Genomic DNA, 20,536 nt, shown 5'->3' with positions numbered 1-20,536 from the left:
TTCCTTTTTGCAAGTGTTTAATCCATGTCTGCTGATATCCCAATTTATTTACAACTGCTAGCACCTAATAAATAAATAAATAAATAACCCCAGACTGTTACCCATTCTTTTTTCTTACTTTGGCATATTTAAATCTCTTCTGGAAGGGGCTTCCTATTAGGGCAATTCCCAATTTCAGCCCTTCTTCTTTCCAAGTTTTTCTCTGTCTCCACAGTTGTGATTTCACCAAAATTTCTCTAGCTATTTCCGGCCTGTAGTCATATTTAAGGCTCCTTAAGAAGCTGCTACCAATTAGGGCCCAATTGGAAAATTGGAAAATTTCAGCTCCTCTTGTCTTGACACTGGTGATTTTACCAATACTTCCTCAAATGCTTTCTGTGTATACTGCCCCTCAAATCCCCCTACTCTTTCCTTTCGGGTTTTCTTCATAACCATTAGGCTTTCCCCCTTTACAAACTTTTCCTCCTGTCTTTGCCCAAGAGTCTCCCCTGAGTTTATTCTTCTTGTTTCTGGTTCTTCCACTGTGTTATTATATTGATCCGATCTGGTAGTGATGGTCTCTGATATCTTAGCCATACTTTCCATAAATTCTCTTTTCCATTGATACAAAAATGCCATAGTCTCAGTGTCTGAGCTCATCTCTGCCCCCCGACCTTCCATTGTTTCCAGAACAGCCAGTTTCCCCTTTCACTTCTGATTAGGTCCAAGGACATTCAGTACAGTTTCCCAGTAAATACTGGGGAGATCCAGTATTTTTCCATGGAAAGCGTATTAAAACCACTTGTCCACTTTCCAAAATGTCTCAGAGGGGTACAAAGTCAGGATACTTGCAAACTGCTCCTTAAAGTCTTAATTGAGTTTGTTGAGTCAATTACAAACTTCTTTGATTCCCTCCAGCTTGGCTTATATTTTAACACATTCTGGATCCGGGGATTAGAAGGATCTGATATGCAGCCTACTTCCCTCTGTTCTACCCCAAATTCGTAACAGTATACAAAATATTAAAAGCTAAAATACACAACAGCAAGAATAGGAACTAGCCCAGGCTCCTCTGTCATTTTGTTGGTATCCTGCCAACTTATGGTAATTGTCTTTCTCTGCTGCTAAGGGCAAATGGTTATGTTTTAACCAATGTTATATTTAATGAATATAACCTTTCCTCCAATTTAAATTGGTGTTTTGAGTCTTCCTTGGTGAGGGTGTGACGGCAAAACATTTTTACCCAGACTAACGGTCAGATTTACAGTTTTGAAGAAAGCAAGGGGGAGGGGGTAAAGGAGAGGCAGAGCAGGTCCTTCATAAACTTTATAGCATTTAGTGTTTATATTTTGTGACTGTTTTTATGTTCAGTTTTAAAGGATTTCTACAGACTAATCCTACGAAATCTCCCACTGGAATGATGCAGGGACATACATTAACACAGCTACACACAGAAAAATAAAACGGGATTAGACAGTGTAAAACTGTTCATCTCTGGTGCGAATTAGTTGCGGGGAAGAGCATGAGAGTAGAATAGTACAGTGACGAGGCCTAAGAACAACAAATGCAGAGTTCACAGTGAGCAGAGGAAAATATAAAGTAGATCTGGACTTGCTGGAGACTCAGTGCTTTGAAACAGTTCAGGTAGTGGAGATTTTCAGGCAATATATATGCTCAGTGGGGATCTGCACAGCCTACCTTATCTGCGGGTGAAATCTGGGGCCCTGGATTGCGCTAGCTGAGGGACAACTGCCTTTCCTTTGCATCCATCCTGAGAGCAATTTGGCAGCAGGGCTAATATTTAATTGGTGTTTTAAAAATTTGGGTTAAATCCTATGGGGTGGTAGCCTGAAAAGGATTCTGGGTGCTTCTTTTCAGGGATACATACAAATTGCTCTTTTAGATATTATAACCAGTGACATATATTTTGATTTCTTTAGCATTTTCTTCTTATTAGATGCTCCCTATTGTTCAGCTCAGGCCTCAGCAAAATAATGTAACATTTTGGGCAAAAGATGCAACCCAACAAGCCAGCACTGGAGGCTAAGATAGAGAAGATCTCCACAGCCACCATGTATTTCCCCTTTGTGCTCATGGAGGAAGGAACAAAGGACAACCAAACACTGCAAAAGACCAACATGCTGAAAGTGATGAACTTGGCTTCATTGAAACTGTCAGGTAATTTCCGGGCAAGGAAAGCCACAGTGAAACTGACCATAGCTAGGAAGCCCATGTAGCCCAAGACACAGTAAAAGAAGTTCACCGTCCCCTCATTGCACTCCAGTACAATTTCTTCAGCCACTGATTTCATGTCAGCATTAGGGAATGGAGGAGAGATCACCAGCCATGCAGTGCAGATGAGTGCTTGGATAAAGGAGCAGGTAAGGACAATGGAGTTTGCCAGTCCCTTCCCCACCCACTTCCTCATTCTGGATCCTGGTTTTGTGGCCATGAAAGCCAGAACCACAGTGATGGTTTTTGCCAGCACACAAGAAACAGCCACTGAGAAGATGATGCCAAAAGCAGTTTGTCGAAGGAGACACGTCACCTTGTCAGGATATCCGATGAACAGTAATGAGGAAAGGAAGCAAAGCAAGAGGGAGATGAGCAGAGCGTAGGTGAGGTCCCGGTTGTTGGCTTTCACAACGGGAGTGTCCCTGTGCTTCACAAACATTTCCAATACCAGTGCCGTAATGAAAGCAAAGAAAAGAGCAGAACAGGCTAAGGTGAGGCCCAGAGGTTCTTCAAAGGACAAGAAAGTTGCACGTTTGGGAAAACATATAGTCTTATTTTTATTCGGATACTTTTCATCTTCACATTCATAGCAGTCGTTCATGTCTGAGAAAGAAAAGCATGGTTCTTAATCTGAAAAATATGACCAACATGCCACTACTTGTAAATACATAATTAAGATGATTTAAAAAGCATACAAGGAGTTTTGAACAATGGAGATTGAAAATGTTGGAACCATGCCCTTCTCGCCTATTGGATGTAAAACACTGTTTGAGGCAAAATGCAAGGCCACAGAGACACTTCCTGTTCTCTGGCTAGAAGCCAACTCAAATTAACCTGTCACTGTTCTGGTTGCTCACATTTACTTACTCCTTTATTAAGGGGTGATTGTGTTATTCAGTCTTTGTAAATTTCTACATTAGATGACCTAATCAATACCTTTCAACTGTTTTCTACATTTTGGTTTTTCAGACATTATGACACAATTCTCTGAAGTTTAAGGGAATCTAAATACATAGTTACCAGAAAGTAAATGCACATTCAAATATTACTTGTGTTATCTATATCTATCTATCTATCTATCTATCTATCTATCTATCTATCTATCTATCTATCATCTATCATCTATCTATCTATCTATCATCTATCTATCTATCTATCTATCTATCTATCTATCTATCTATCATCTATCTATCTATCTATCTATCTATCATCTATCTATCATCTATATCTATCTATCATCTATCATATTTCTATCTAAAAATATTTTGAGAAAAAATGCAGGATTAAGTTTATAATAAATCAAATGAATTATGGGCTAAAATTTGTGAAAGTAACAAGGATTAGAAACAGATTCTGCCATCTCTAGCCAAAGTATCAAAACAGATTTCAAGGACTGCTGTAGAAGAAGACACCACAATTAGGGAGCAATACTCTGCCAAGATGATGGTGCAATTGAAGCCAAGCATAAATTAAGCTGGCATAAAGTACACCAGATCCAAAATGCATTCTGAAGCAGGGATGCCACTGGTTGAGCTAGCTAAAGTCTGTAGGAGAGAAAACAAGCTTTTAAAAATAGGGTTACACCACCCTTTTCATTGACTTAATTTAGATGGGGTTTCCAGATCATGTGACCAAGCTGAATGGGCTTCATGTATCCTAAGTACACCCCCCCTCCCGTTTCACCCCTGTAATATTCCCCTTTCAATGCTTACACCAGTTTAAGAAGCATATCACTCAGCTCAGCCTGCATAAGGGAGGTAGAATCACATATTTCCAGCTGTTACAGAAACCACCTGGCTCATCTGAAAGTCCACTTTACACTATCCCCTTCAACCTCATTGATCTTGCTATAGGATTCTTTCTTATTAATAGCATTGAACATCCACCATCACAAATTATCCCCCCCACACATACTTTCGTTAGGTCCCTCTTCAGCTAGATTTCTCGATTTCTAAACTGTAAAAAGGAACCTTGGTGAATGTATGACTTTCAAAGCATGTTCTTGATTAAGGCAACAAGGTATAAATATATGCAGTAAATTTCTTACCCTCTTTGTCTGAAATCTTCCCTTCTGGACATGGGATGCAATTGTAGCAGCAAAATGCTTTCCCCTCCTTCACCTTCCTACAAAAACCAGGGTGGCAGCTCTCACTACATACAGAGTCAGGCTGTGTCTATTACACAAATAATATATATATATAATAAATGGACTCAAAGAAAAACTAAAAAGAAGAGGTGAAGCTCTTTCTTAAAACAGATTCACAGAAGAACAACAACATTCATTTCAGCAATTCATTTAACAGGTTGTTTCCGTTCCATTTGGACTCATTTTCTGACATTTCCCATTGAATTACTGAAATAAATGAACTTTTCCACAATTTTCCGAGTTTCACCTCTGTACCTCTGAGGCTTACTTTGCATTAAGCAACACCACCACAACCCCTTAATGTCACTGTGGCAGAAAGAAGTGTTCATACCTAATCGGTATGAACTTTTCCACAATATTCTAATTTTCCGAGTTTCACCTGTACACTTGCTATTCTAAAATCTTGAATCATGGCCTGCATAATCTGCCTTCTTGAGTCTACAATGTGTCAAAACTTTATATGATTTTTGTAAAAGGAGCCACAGTTTAGAAAGTGCTGAAAATTGGCATATGTACCCTTTTTTACTGAAATATTTATACCTGCAAGCCATAGGTCTGTTTTCTAATTTTGGTGAAAATCACTGATGCCATTTATTCAGGCTTCTCAAGAATGAGACACTTTCATTGGCTGACAAAGGTAAGAGTGGTTGAAACATGACTAATGCTTTACTTTTTAAAATAATTTTTATTTGTGAATTCTGAAAAAGGAACAATTCAACTGCATGATTAAAGAATATGGGAGCTAGAAGCAACCTTTTATTGTTTATCTTAATAGAATTCTATTTTTAAAAATATCTTGCTAATTAAACAAAATATTCTGTTTCAACCCTCAGCCCATGTGGTTTGATCCAATGTGTTTTTGTGCAATCTGCATTATATAATCCTACATCCTTGCCTTGGGTCTTTTAGCAAAGCCACAATAGAGAGCCACTGCTCTAGATCCAGTAAGTGATGGTAGTTAACGCTCCACTGAGCTATTCAACTGTGGGCTTAATATCAGTATCAAAGGGGGGAGCAATCAGATGCCATGGAAAATGATTCTTAGTAACTGCGAGGGGGTTACCAAGGTACAGAAATGGGTAAGGACTTCCTTGATGATATTGTACAGAATATTTTAAACACCAAAGACCTTGCTTTGTTCTTTAGTTCTGTCTAGGAATATAACAACCAAAGGTTATAGGGATTAGGTTTCTGTTATGTGGCTTATGTAAAAGTTAATATCACAAGTATTTCAGGTGCTATCTAGGTTGGCCCATTGGGTGCAAATTCAGATTGTATTGTTATATGCCACACCTGTCTTCAGAAGTGAGAAAATCTGTGGTGGTTTACCCAGGGGTTTGATTTCCTTTTAATGAAGGTTAGTGAAGACCACAGAGTCTTTAGTATATATGGCTTTATTTAAACTAGTTCAGCAAGCTTCCCTTTGTGTGTTCTCCCTTCACTGATGAAGGTTCCAAGGATCGGAAGGGAAACCTGGGTTTCATCCAGACTGATCATGCAAACACATAACAATATATTCAACATCATCAAAATCTTTTTAGAATTCACTTCTTCAAGGTGTCATTCAATATATTTATTTCAGTGTAACAGGAAATGAGTAAGGAGGCTGTGCATTTAGCTTATAACATTAATTCAAAGCTTGTGCCAACTATAATCCAATTTTATAGAGACTGAACAATGTACAATGAAATTATCTTTGTATGTTATGTTAAAGTGTTCGCATTAACAAATGGGTGATGTTCGCATCCTACCTGGTTAAACCAATGGTGCCATTTTATGGCTCCCTCATTGATGGTCAAGGCTTGCTGTGGAGGAGCCAGGGAATCCACCCCTCCAACCTTCACTCTCTTAAAGGATTGGTTGGAGGAAACAATCCAATTGATAATATCAAATCCAGCTAGTATCTCCCCATTCTGGTCCAAGGAAATCTTATCCCCAGCGCTGTTGTTAAATGAGATACCCCTCAGAAAATGGTGGAGCTGCATAGAAAGAATAGACAAGGCTTCAATTCAGCAAGAGACAATCATGATGTTCACTTTCATGTCAGGTTTCCAAATATCCACTGTGGAGGAAAGCAGCTTTCTTTTCCTCTTTCTATTTTAAGCCAAGCTTTTCTCACATTTGGAAGTTCATTTCAAATAACTAATTTTTAAGATCTCCAACAACAATTGCCCACACAGCCACAAAAACTTTATTAACAGAAAGTGGATGATCTATAGACACTATATGCTATGCTATGCTATATGATATATTATACCTTTGATACTCCAACTTTAGAGGTCAATGGGGAATCAGCCCCATGCTCATCTAAGAGGTTGGTATGAATAGTTGAAGCAACAGGTTGAAGAAGGAATGGTGATAAAAGCAAAGTATGGAAGATGGCTATGTCATGCTTGGATAGAATTCATTTTCTTTTGTTCTCTTTCATTATTTCTACCTTAAATTCAATTAGCTTAAAAGAAGAAATTTAAAAGATTTAAAATAATAAAAATTAGTGGTAAAATGAAAAGATTAAATAATGTAAAAACCCAGTAACTGGTCAGGTTTGCCTAAGGAAAAATGTTTGAAGCAGGTGCCTAAATGAATACAGTGAAGGTGTCTGTCTAATGTCAATAGGCAGGGCAATCCAGTAGGCTGAATATGAACCTAGAAAAGCATGTGGAGAAGTTCCCATTTGTCACTATGTGCATTTCAAGAGAGATAAAGCAACTATATCATGGCCAAAGGGCAGTGAATTGAAGAATTACCTTTCGGGGCACCTGGGGAAGATTTCAAGACCATTGCTGCACCCACATTGCTGACCCCTGCTGTGGTTCCATAGGAAAAGTGACTATTACCAAATGTATTAAATCAAAGGCTTTTGAAACCCTTTCATCAATTGTTTTTAGCCAATTACCTGATACAGATATTGATTCTGAAACTTCATTCCTCCCCTGATCATTACTGGTCTGTGTTTGCCTCGGGATGTAGACATGGCATGTAAAGCATGGGCCACAGCATAGACAGCATTGTAGATGTTGTAGCTGTGGCTGGTCATGCTCATTTCAAAGAAAGGACCAGGAAGATTCTCCAGCTTCTCTTGTCCTGTGCAAATATCTCCTGTCACACTGCCAACCACTCGATTTGGAAATACACAGCCAAATGCCTGTTGCCAGAAGTCCAAAATGAAGCCATCTCCTTTTGGGCTGCAAGGCTTTTTGCTCTCAACAAATTGATGAAATCCTGGTGGATCATTTGAGTGTGTTGTGAATGAGAGAACCCCATGGAGTATTTCTGTATCCCATGTCCGTTGAAAGACAAAAGAATTGAGCTCCACCTGGGCTGTCATGATCCACACTTTACCTTTTGGTTTATTTGAACTTTGTTCCAGTTCTGATAAGTAAGGCAACCATCTAAAACGTGCCAGAGTATATGATGGTCCATAAACCAAAACTACATTGGCTTTGCTATCATTTATTTTGTCATGTATTTTTGCACCTATTTTCAACATATTGTAAATTTCTGTAATATAAGTAAATTTGTGATTTCTTTCGATGAAGGCAAAACAAATGCCACTTTGGGAAAAAAGTGGAACCACAGTTTGCACAAATCTTTCTGCATTCTCATCATAGAAAGTAAAAATCCCAATCCATATCCACTTGAAATGCAGAAGCAAAGACAGGATCCCCTTATACTGGTGGTCTTCCTTGGGCACCATCTGGTAGAAGAAAAGGCCTGGGGTTTTATCATTCATCACTGGAGCAGGGCCATATATGAGCTAAACATAGTTGTGGTAGGAGGAGAAAGAGACAGAAGCAACAATAACTTTTAAATATTAGATTTATGTATTACTGGCAACATTGGAACAATTTCCAATTGGGCCTTCCATACCCTCGCTATTTGGGCTGCCCATGCTATTTTTGTTTAACCAAGCAACACTCACCTGCCACTCAGCTGTTATCATATATCAGGCATTGGCTAGGCCCAAAGGGACATCTGAAGCAATAACTTCAGATAACTTATCAATACTTTATTTGTTGCTTGGATCCGTCATTAGCATGGCTGACCTCATTATTTGAAATGTGCACATTTTATTATACAAATCTATCAGGATGTGCCTAGTTTCCATCCCATGTCAGAAAGATACATATCTCACCTGTGGAACCTTATAGATATCCAAGATTGTTGCCACTTGAAGAGAGGTTTGGGAGTCCAGTCCCCCAATGATGGCTATCAAGTTTTTCTTGAAATCACAGATGTAGTTGGGGACAAATGTTTCCAGTGTGGATATGAGTAACATTGTGGCATGAGAGGTCCATTTGGCATTGAAATAGCTGTCATAGATGCGGAAGCCTAAAGTAACATTGGGTAAGAGCTGAGGGTTTTCATTGATCTCCTTCACTGCAAATTCTAAAGCCAGGATGTGCTGGTAATTCTTAGGCACCACTCTAAAAAGAAAGTTTCATTTTCTATCGCAAGACCATGTAACACTTTCTAAATTTATCACAACTAATTTCTGCATCTTCCTTCTTAGTATTATTTATTACTGCCATTATGTAAGTTTTTTTGCATGTGAGGAAACTCTTGAACAGTTATCTCTACAAGTGATCCTCCTCCTTGCCTACAATGGTAGAAAAGGGATGTTGGGGGAAATTCTATGGGAGGGATCACAGATTTTAAAATGTCCCTGATGTACATTTTTAATGCTGGCTTCATAATCTGTGTAGAAGTTCTTCCCTTATTTCATTATCTTGGGGCCCTGAGGCAAAATTGATGCAGTTATTTCCACAACAATATTACATGTCTTCATATGATATCTGAATGTTTAATTCAGTGGGGAAGGTGGAAACATTTTTTTAAAAAAACTAGTGGAGATCCTCCTGACCACATTTCTCCTACATCACATCTCTTTCGACCCAAACAGTAGTTTTGCCTCTAGGTCAAGGGTGGAGAACAGTGGACCTCCAGATGTTGTTGTACTACTATGTCCATTATTATTGATAGAACTAATGGAGTGCAACAGGCACAGTTTAGCCACTCTTCTTCTAAAACTAATCGCTCCATTGTCCAAAGAAGGAATCAAAATGCAGAAGAGAAATTATCCAGGTCTTACTGTAGCTCTTCCCGCAATGTTGGTGGGGGTTTTTCGGTGAAGGCTATTGAAGTAGAGAGGATGATGCTGTGAGAGGCTATGCCACCAATGATGAGGTCTCCTTCCCAGTGATACTGATGAAGTGGAGTGTGTGGATCATGGATATGGCATTTAACAATGGGAGGTTTGCATATTGCATTAGGAAGTACAATCAGCAAGAAGATCAATAATGCCATCATCCTAGGTTTTTCCCCCTATGCACTAAGATAGCCCTAATACTCTTACAGCTTTTGAGACTGAAGTAACCTGACCTAGTTGTCCTTTTAGTCTGCTCATATTTCTGAAACCCAGAGTGTGAAAACAGGGGTAGGGGTGGGGAATAGTGATGACACTGGTGGATCCTTGCTGATTTCTGATTCCTAAGTCCAGCTGTGATTGCTGGAGATAATATATTTTTATCAGTTTCTTCAACCTTATATCCTTCAGATATTTTGAACTATGTTTCACAGCATTCAAAGCAGGCTGCAGGTGTTGGGGTTGTGATCCAAAACAGTCCAAGGGCACCAGACTTTGAAAGATCCAATTATGGTACTTTTCACAGATTTTCTCATTAGCTTCAAAGTGTACTATTTAAGTCCATCAGGTGGTTTGACAAGAGGGAACATTAATTATAGTTCTTTTGATAATCAAAGGGAAGATAGTCATTTGTGTGTCTTTCTTTACAGAACTTTTTATTTCCTCTTTGCTGCATAATATTTTGAACAAGAAGGAAAAAATTCTGGAAACACAACCCAACAGAAGGAGGAAATGAAAATGTTTGATCATAGCACTGGCCTCTTGAAATTCTGACCTGGAAAGAAGAAACCTATGGAGTGGGGGGGCCTTACACTACTTACATTGCATTCAAAGTTCACAGAAAGAAGAGCAATCACATTAGTTGGTCAACTTGTCTTGCCAATAGGTGGGAGAAAAGCACCAGCTTTTATGCTGGAGTAATGAAAATGAGGCATGAGTAATGTCTTCGACAACACAGAAATAAATTTCTTTTCTCTTTAAAAAATGTTTTATTGAACAAGCAGAGTCTTAAAATACATGCAATACCAGCGAACAAACATAGAAATCATTGAGAGTATACAAAGAACAAAAAGAAATCAAAAAAGAAAAAGAGAGGGAGAAGGAAAGGGAAAAAGGGGGGGAGAGAGAAAAGAAATAAAAGAAAGAGGAATAAAAGTGTGAACAGAGTAAAAAGCATAGAAATATCTCATATTTTAATCAGCAGAGAAAAGAAACTTCCGACTATACCCATTGTACCAATTTTCAAATAAACTATTACTTACACAGTTACACAACGTTGTTTTTCATTAACTTAATTTAACTTTATCTAACATGTACTTTGTATTACAAGGCTCATTCAATATCTGCCAGAAAACTTTTACTATTGCAGTACCCTTTGAGATATTCCTTAATTATTAACCAATCCTTATTTACTTCTTGTATTCCTCATTGTATTGTATTGTATTGTATTGTATTGTATTGTATTGTATTGTATTGTATTTCCTCTTACTGACCCAGCTCTCCTTGGTAACTGTAAGTACTCTATCTTTCAATCTTTGGCAGGGTTCAACATTTCCTCTTGCTATTCTTGTGCCTCCCTTTCTATTTCCCCTTTCATCACTTTCCCCCTTTATTCCTTGACAAAATTTAAACAAAATGATTGGAATCTCAAATAACTACTTATTGAGTGTTTTGGCATATTTCTTTCACGCTGAATGAGCTGGTAATTTATTTGGTTCTTTCCCTTTCTTGAATGTGGTCATGGTAATTGTCTATCTCTGCTAAGGACAAATTGTTATAATAAGTTTTTCCTAACGTTATATTTAATGAATATTACTTTCCCCCCAACTTAAAGTGGTGTCTTGAGTCTTCCTTGGTGTTGGAGTGACGGTAAAATATTTTTACCCAGATTATTGTCAGATTTACAGTTTTGAAGACAGCAAGGGGGGGGGGGAGAGCAGGTCCTTCATAAACTTATAGAACTCAATGTTTATATTTTGTGACTGTTTTTATATGCAGTTTTTAAAGAATTTCCGCAGACTTATCCTAAAAATCTTTACAGGGATGGGGCAGCACCACTGGAATGGTGCAGGATTGTCATGAGTGATGCAGCATCCAGGGAAGCTGAATCAAAGGCAGCTGAAGAAAGCAGGCAGGAAGAGACAGAGTTAATTGCCAGGCAGGATGGATTGAGGAGAGTGACAACTCCCCCACCCTTAGGAATGTGACCTGATAAGAATAGGCTGGAGAGCAGTCAGAAATATGTTAGCAATCTAGAGATGTGAAGAGAGAAGGAAGCAGTGTAGTAGGCAGAGAAGAGACAAAGGGAAGTCCCTCACATTGGGAGGGAGAGGCTGGAGGTGCCCCTCCCAGTCTGAGGGATTGATGAATAGCGGAGGCTCCAAGATAGGAAGCAATTTAAGAGGCACCCGAAATGAAATTTCAGCTGTTTTTGGAACCAGAAGAAGGATTCCTCAGAAGGATCATTGTAGTTCAAGATGGCAGCAGCTCCGTTAGAAGTGCTTGGAGCTATGTGTTTGCTTTGGCAATAAAACTTTCTTTTAATAAACTGAGCTCGTGTGTTATCAAGACACCCTGACAGGGATGTACATTAATAGAGCAACATGCAGAAAAATTAGATGGAATTAGACAGCATAAAAACGTTCATCTCTACTGTGTGAAAGTTGTGGGAAAGAGCCTCAGGGCACAATAGTACAGTTGCCGAGGCCTAAGAACAACAAATGCAGAGTTCATGGTGAGCAGAGGAAAATATACAGTAGATCTGGACTTGCTGAATATGGGGGACACAGTGTATTGAAAGAGTGCAAGTAGTGGAGATTTGCAGGTAATAGGCATCTGCACAGCCTACCTGATCTGGGGGTGAAATCTAGGGCCCTGGATTGGGCAGGCCAAGGGAACAACTGCCCTGTCCTGCATACATCCCCACAGCAATTTGGGGGCAGGGCTAATATTTAATTATTGTTTTAAAAGCCATCTCCTTCCCACTTTCTGACTGAAAACAGAGGAGGGTTAAATCCTGTGGAGTGGTAGCCTGAAGAGGAATCTAGGTGCTTCTCTTCAGGGATACATACAAATCCTTGAACAAATTATTATAGTCAATGATACAGACAGTTGATTTCTTCAGAATTTTCTTCTTATTAGATGCTCCCTATTGTTCAGCTCAGGCATCAGCAAAATAATGTAACATTTTGGGGAAAAGATGCAACCCAACAAGCCAGCACTGGAGGCTAAGATAGAGAAGATCTCTACAGCCACCATGTATTTCCCCTTTGTGCTCATGTAGGTAGGAACAAAGGATAACCAAACACTGCAAAAGACCAACATGCTGAAAGTGATGAACTTGGCTTCGTTGAAACTGTCAGGTAATTTCCGGGCAAGGAAAGCCACAGTGAAACTGACCAAAGCTAGGAAGCCCATGTAGCCCAAGACACAGTAAAAGAAAGTCACCGTCCCCTCATTGCACTCCAGTACAATTTCTTCAGCCACTGACTTCATGTCAAGATTAGGGAATGGAGGAGAGATCACCAGCCACAGAGTGCAGATGAGTGCTTGGATAAGGGAGCAGGAAAGGACAATAGAATTAGCCAGTCCCTTCCCCACCCACTTCCTCATCCGGGATCCTGGTTTTGTGGCCATGAAAGCCAGAACCACAGTGATGGTTTTTGCCAGCACACAAGAAACAGCCACTGAGAAGATGATGCCAAAAGCAGTTTGTCGGAGGAGACACGTCACCTTGTCAGGATATCCAATGAACAGTAATGCAGAAAGGAAGCAAAGCAAGAGGGAGATGAGCAGAGCGTAGGTGAGGTCCCGGTTGTTGGCTTTCACAACGGGAGTGTCCCTGTGTTTCGCAAATATTTCAAATACTAGTGCTGTAATGAAAGCAAAGGAAAGAGCAGAAGTTGCTAAGCTGAGGCCCAGAGGTTCTTCAAAGGACAAGAATGTTGTATGCTTAGGAATACATATAGTCTTATTTTTGCTTGGATAGTTTTCATCTTCACATTCGTAGCAGTCATTCACGTCTGAGAAAGAAAAGCATGGTTCTTAATCTGAAAAATATGAGCAACATGCCACTGCTTGTAAATACATAATTAAAATGATTAAAAAAGGATACAAGGAGTTCTGAACAATGGAAATTGAAAATGATGGAACCTTGTCCTTTTCACATATCGGATGTAAAATACTGATTGAGGCAAAATGCAAGGCCACAGAGACACTTCCTGTTCTCTGGCTAGAAGCCAACTCAAATTAACCTGTCACAGATCTAGTTGCTAACACGTACTTACTCCCTTATTAAGGAGTACAGTGGTACCTCTGGTTGCGAATGGGATCCGTTCCACAGGCCCGTTTGCAACATGAAAGGAGCGCAACCTGCAGCAGCGCATCTGCACACGCACGGGTCGGTAGAAGCACACACTTCTGCGCATGCATGAGTGGCGAATTTGGAAGTAACCCTGAACATAACATGAAGCAGACGTAACCAGAGGTACCACTGTATTTGTGTAATTCAGTCTTTGCAAATTTCAACATATGGAAACTTAATCAACACCTTTCAATTAGTTCCTGGATTTAAGTATTTCACACTTCTCCATACATTATGGCACAATTTTCTGAAGTATAAGGGCATAAAAATACATGTTTAAATATGTTACCAGAAAATAAACACAGATTCAAATATTTGTAAGAAAAAATATATATTCCTAAAGACATTTTGAGAGAAAATGCAGGAATAAGTATATAATTAAACAAATTAATTATGGGCAAAAATATGTGAAAGTAACAAAAACTAGAAACAGATTCAGCCATCTGTAGCCAAAGTGTCAAAACTGATTTCAAGGTCTGCTGTAGAGGAAGATATCACATTTAGGTAGCCATACTATGCCAAGATGATGACAAAATGCAAGCCGGGCATAAATTATGATGGCATAAAGTACAGCAGATCTAAAATCCATTCTGAAGCAGGGATGCCACTGGTTGAGCAGCTCAAAGGCTATCAGAGGGAAAACAAGCTTTTAAAATAGTGTTGGGGTTGCACCACCCTTTTCATTAGCTTAATTTAGGCTGGGTTTCCAGGTATTGTGACCAAGCTGAATAACTTTCATGCATTGTATTCTAACCCCACCCTGGTCTCAACCCTGATATAATGGCATATTTCCAGCTGCTACAGAAACCCCCTGGCTCACCTGAAAATCTACTTTATACTAATCCTGTTCAAGCTGGTGGATCTTGCTATAGGATTCTTCCTTATAACAGCATTCAACATCCACAATCACTAATAATAATGATAATGATAATGATAATGATAATAATAATTTATTTATATTTCTCCCATTTGGCTGGGTTCTCAGAATTGTAGTGTGAACCAGAGTTTCACCCAGATTGATCCTCCAAACTCATAACAATATATTCAGTATCATCAAAATTTATTTAGGATTCTCTTCTTCAATTTGTCATTTAACATATTCACTTTGAGTGTAACTGGAACCAATTACTAATTCTCTCTCTCTCTCTCTCTCTCTCTCTCTCTCTCTCTCTCACACACACACACACACACACACACACAAACTTTCATTATGTCCCTCTTCTGCAAGATTTCTCAATATTTCATGAACTGTCAAATGGAACCCTGGTGAATGCATGATTTCATATGCATGTTCTCAATTAGAGGCAACAAGCTATAAATAAAGACAGTAAATTTCTTACCCTCTTTGTCTGAAATCTTCCCTTCTGGACATGGGATGCAATCGTAGCAGCAAAATGCTTCCCCCTCCTTCACCTTCCTGCAAAAACCAGGGCGGCAGCTTTCAGTACATACAGAGGTAGGCTGTGTCTAATACACAAATGAAAGAGATATATAAAATAAGTGGACTGAAAGAAAAGCTAAAAGTGGCAATTAAGCTCCTCCTTAAATGGATTTGCAAAAGAACAACAGCATTCATTTCAGGAATTCATTTAATAGCTTGTTTCAATTCTATTTGGACTCATTTTCTGACATTTCCCAGTGACTCAATGTGCAAACTCCAATAAATTGTGGTTGTTTTTTGCAGTTACTGTTGTGTTTAGTGATGATTTTAGTGTCCTCTATAATCAGGGCTCTGACTCTGTATGCAAACCTCTTTCTGCCAAAGTGACATTAAAGGGTTGTGGTGGTTTCCCTACTGCAAATTAAGCCTCAAAGTTATATACCTGCTATACTAAAACCTTGAAACATGGCATGCATAATCTGCCTTGGGAGGTGTACAAATGTGTCAAAACTTTATACCAATTTTGTAAAAGGTGCCACAGTTTAGAAAGTGCTGAAAATTGACACATGGACCCTTTTAAAACTGAAATATTTATGCCTGCAATGCATAGGTCTTAACTAGCCAGTCAAAGCCATTACCTTGACATAGGAACTAGTTCAGCAAAATTCCCTTTATTTATTCTCCCCTCACTGGGGCAGGACCCCAGAATTGTAATGTGAACCAGGGTTTCATCCAGACTGATCCTCCAAACACATAACAATATATTCAATATCAAAATCTATTTAGGAGTTACTTCTTCAAGTTGTCAGTTAACATATTCACTTTGAGTGTAACTGGAACCAGTATAGAGACTGTGCATTTAGCTTATAACATTGATTCATAGGTTGTGCTATCTTTAATCCAATTTTATAAGGCTGAAGAATGTACAGTGAAATTATGTCTGCATATATCTTTGTACCTTATGTTAAAGTCTTCAAAATCACGAATGGCTGGTGGTTGCATCCTACCTGGTTAAACCAATGGTGCCATTTTATGGCTCCCTCATTGATGGTCAAGGCTTGCTGTGGAGGAGCCAGGGAATCCACCCCTCCTACCTTCACTCTCTGAAAGGATTGGTTGGAGAAAAGGATCCAATTGGTAATATCAAATCCAGCCAATATCTCCCCATTCTGGTCCAAGGAAATCTTATCCCCAGCACTGTTGTTAAATGAGATACCCCTTAGAAAATGATGGAGCTAGATAGAAAGAGAAAGTATAGAAAAGGCTTCAATTCAGCAAGAGAAAAACATGATGTTCACTTTCATGGCATGCTTGGAGGAAAGCAGTTTTCTTTTCATCCTTTATATATATATATAAGATTTAAGCCAAGAATTTATCACATTTGGAAGTTCATTTCAAATTACAGATTGTTAAGATCTTCCGCAGGAAATGCACACACAGCCATGAAAAACTGGGTGCTCTCTTCATTTTGTTGTCTAAAATATATCACTTTGCTCTCTATCGACTTTATATGCTATGCTATGCTATGCGATATATTATTCCTTTGATACTCCAACTTCAGAGGTAAATGGGAAATCAGCCCCATGCTCATCTAAGAGGTTGGTATGAATAGTTGAAGGAAACTTTTAAAATAATTAAAACTCGCAAGAAATGAAAGAATGAAAGAATAAAATACGTCAACACCCATTTGACTGTGTAGGCTTTCCCAAACAATTAGGTTTTAAGCAGGTGTGTAAATGAATATAGTGATGGTGTGAATAGGAAGGGAAGTCCAGTAGGCTGAATTTGAACATAGAAAAGCATGTGGAGAAGTTCCCATTTGTCACTATGTGCATTTCAAGAGAGATAAAGCAACTATCTCATGGCCAAAGGGCAGTGAATTGAGGAAGTGGCTTTGGGGGAAGCTGCGGAAGATTTCAAGAGCATTGCTGCACCCAAATTGCTGACCCCTGCTGTGGTTGCATAGAAAAAGTGACTATTACCAAAGGGATAAAATGAAAGGCTTTTGAACCTCTTTGAGGAAGGGTGTGCAGCTCAGTACCTGCCACAGCGGTTTTTTGTGAAACTTCATTCCTCCCCTGATCATTACTGGTCTGTGTTTGCCTCGGGATGTAGACATGGCATGTAAAGCATGGGCCACAGCATAGACAGCATTGTAGATGTTGTAGCTGTGGCTGGTCATGCTCATTTCAAAGAAAGGACCAGGAAGATTCTCCAGCTTCTCTTGCCCAGTGCAAATATCTCCCCTCACACTGCCAACAAATCGATTTGGAAATACACAGCCAAATGCCTTTTGCCAGAAATCCAAAATGAAGCCATCTCCTTTTGGACTCGAAGGCTTTTTGCTCTCGACAAATTGATGAAATCCTGGTGGATCATTAGAGTGAGTTGAGAATGAGAGAACCCCATGGAGTATTTCTGTATCCCAAGTCCGTTGAAAGACAAAAGAAGTGAGCTCCATCTGGGCTGTCATGATCCACACTTTACCTTTTGGGGTATTTGAACTTTGTTCCAGTTCTGATAGGTAAGGCAACCACCTAAAAAGTGCCAGAGCATATGATTCTCCATAAGCCAACACCACATTGGCTTTGCTATCATTTATTTTGTCATTTATTTTTGCCCCCAGTTTAAACATATTGTTAATTTCTGTGACATAAGTAAATTTGTGGCTTCTTTCTATGAAGGCAAAACAGATGCCATTCTCCGAAAAAAAGGGAACCACAGTTTGCACAAATCTTTCTGCATTCTCATCATAGAAAGTAAGGATTCCAATCCATATCCACCGGAAATGCAGTAGCAAAGATAGGATCCCCTTATACTGGTGGAATTCCTTGGGCGTCATCTGGTAGAAGAGAAGGCCTGGGGTTTTATCATTCATCACTGGAGCAGGGCCGTATATGAGCTAAACATAGTGCGGTAGGAGGAGAAAGAGACAGAAGCAACAATAACTTTTAGATATTCGATTTGTGTATTATGAGCCTCACTGGGGCGATTTCCACTTGGGGATTCCATTCCTTTATTTTTGGCTGCACATGCTATTTTGTTAAGACAAACTACACTCAGATGCCAATCAGTTCTTATCTTATCAGGAAATGACAAGGCCAAAAGGGATATCTGAAGCAAAAACATATGTGCTACCTAGACTTTATTTCTTAGCTCGAATCTCTCATTAGCATGGCCCACCTGATTATATGAAATCTGCTCATTTATTTATCCAAATCTATCTGGATGTGTATATCTCCCATGACATGTCAGCGATATCTCTCTCTCACCTGTGGAACCTTATAAATATCCAAGATTGTTGCCACATGAAGGGATGTTTGGGAGTCCAGTCCCCCAATGATGGCTATCAAGTTGTTCTTGATGTCACAGATGTAATTGGGGACAAATGTTTCCAGTGTGGATATGAGCAACATTGTGGCATGAGAGGTCCATTTGGCATTGAAATAGCTGTCATAGATGCGGAAGCCTAAAGTGACATTGGGTAAGAGCTGAGGGTTTTCATTGATCTCCTTCACTGCAAACTGCAAGGCCAGGATGTGCTGGTAGTTCTTAGGTACCACACTAAAAAGAGAGTTTCATTTTCTATCAGAAGGGCTTGTAACACTTTGTAAATTTACCACAGCTTAGTTCTACGTCATCCTCATTAGTAGTATTTATTACTGTAATTATTTAAGGTTTTTTTATTTTTGCAGGGGAGGAAGCTCTTGAACATGAATCACTACAAGTGATCCTCTGCCTTGCCTACAGTGGTAGAAAAGGAATATAGGGGGAAATTCTATGGGAGGGGATCACAGATTTTAAAATGTCCCTGATGTACATTTTAAATGCTGGCTTTATCATCTGTGTAGAAGTTCTGTCCTTATTTCTTTCTCTCGGGGCCCTGAAGTAAAAGTGATGTAGTTATTTCCACAATAATATTACATGTCTTCATATGATACCTGAATGTTTAATTTAGTGTGGAAAGTGGAAACAATTTCTAGTGGAGATCCTCCAGACTACATTTCTCCCACAGCACATATATTTCGACCTAAATAGTAGTTCTGCCTCTAGGACAAGGGTGGAGAACTGTGCCCCTCCAGATGTTGCTGTCCAACAATGTCCATTGTTATTAATGCAACTGATGGAGTCGAGCAACCACTGCACACCCACAGTTTATCCACCCTTCCTCTAAAATTAATCTCTGCAGTATGCAAAGAAGGAATCAAAATGTAGAAGTGAAACTATCCAGTTCTTACTTTAGTTCTTCCAGCAATGTTGGTGGGGGGTTTTCAGTGAAGGCTATTGCAATGGAGATGATGATGCTGTGAGAGGCTATGCCACCAAGGATGAGGTCCCCTTCCTGGTGATACTGATGAAGTGGAGCATATGGATCATGGATGTGGCATTTAACAATGGGAGGTTTGCATATTGCATGAGGAAGTAGAATCAGCAGCAAGACGAATAATGCCACCATCCTTGGTACAATTTCTCCCTACACACTAAGATGCCCCTACAACTATTACAGCTTTTGTGACTGAAGTAGTCTGAATTGATTGACCTTTTAGTTGCTCATATGTCTGAAATCTATACTGTGAAAACTGATGAAAAAAATAGTTATGATACTGATGGATCCTTGAAGGTTTCTGATTGCTAAGCCTAGCTGTGATTGCTGAAGGTAGTATATTTTTGTAAGGCTTCTTCAGATGTTTTGCACCATAAGTCACAACAATCAAACCTGGCTGCAGGTGATGGGGTTTTAAACCAAAACAGTTCAAAGGCACCAGACTTTGAAAAGCTCAGTTATAATACCTTTCACAGTCTTTATCATTAGCTTGGATAGTGTACTTTGCAAGTCTATGAGGTGCTTTGACACAAGGGAACATTAATTATAGTTCTTTGGATAATTAAAGACAGACACTTGTGTGTTTTTCTGAACAGAAGTTTTCATTTCCTCTTAGCTGCATATGCTTTTGGCTTACAGTAGTAAACAAGATGGAAAAAATACTGAAAATACAACCCTTTGGTCTGAAGAGAGGGAGGAAATGAATATGTCTGATGATAGCACTGACCTCTTAAAATTCTGACCTGGAAAGTTATAATATTAATAAATGTTATAAATGTTACAATATTTTATAACCTGAGCCTACGGTGGAGGTGTTCACAGCATGAATACCCTTAAAGGTCTAGTTTTTCTCATAGCTGTAGCCTTGTATTCAAACAGAAATCAAACATTTCTGTCTTAAAATAAAATAAAAGCTGCTGCTTTCTAGGTCACATCACTGCAAACTCTCAACTCTAAACCCA

The 20,536-nt window shown here is 39.1% G+C and overlaps 1 protein-coding gene across 1 annotated transcript; it reads right to left on the bottom strand.

The window, feature by feature from the left end:
• Positions 1 to 1,915: 1,915 nt before the first annotated feature.
• LOC310662245 (vomeronasal type-2 receptor 26-like) lies at positions 1,916 to 19,706 on the bottom strand (the record flags this gene model as incomplete). Its single annotated transcript, XM_083409018.1, has 7 exons — positions 1,916 to 2,817; positions 4,262 to 4,388; positions 6,112 to 6,339; positions 7,257 to 7,505; positions 17,541 to 18,152; positions 18,523 to 18,700; positions 19,489 to 19,706. The coding sequence occupies 7 exons, from the start codon at positions 19,704 to 19,706 to the stop codon at positions 1,916 to 1,918; spliced, it is 2,514 nt and encodes an 837-aa protein (XP_083265144.1).
• Positions 19,707 to 20,536: the final 830 nt, after the last annotated feature.

Source organism: Podarcis tiliguerta, assembly GCF_965153285.1.
Source record: "Podarcis tiliguerta genome assembly, chromosome: 13".
In the NCBI taxonomy this organism is placed as follows: domain Eukaryota; kingdom Metazoa; phylum Chordata; class Lepidosauria; order Squamata; family Lacertidae; genus Podarcis; species Podarcis tiliguerta.
Note: the sequence above shows the minus strand (reverse complement) of the source record. Positions and strands in the feature narration are given on the sequence as shown.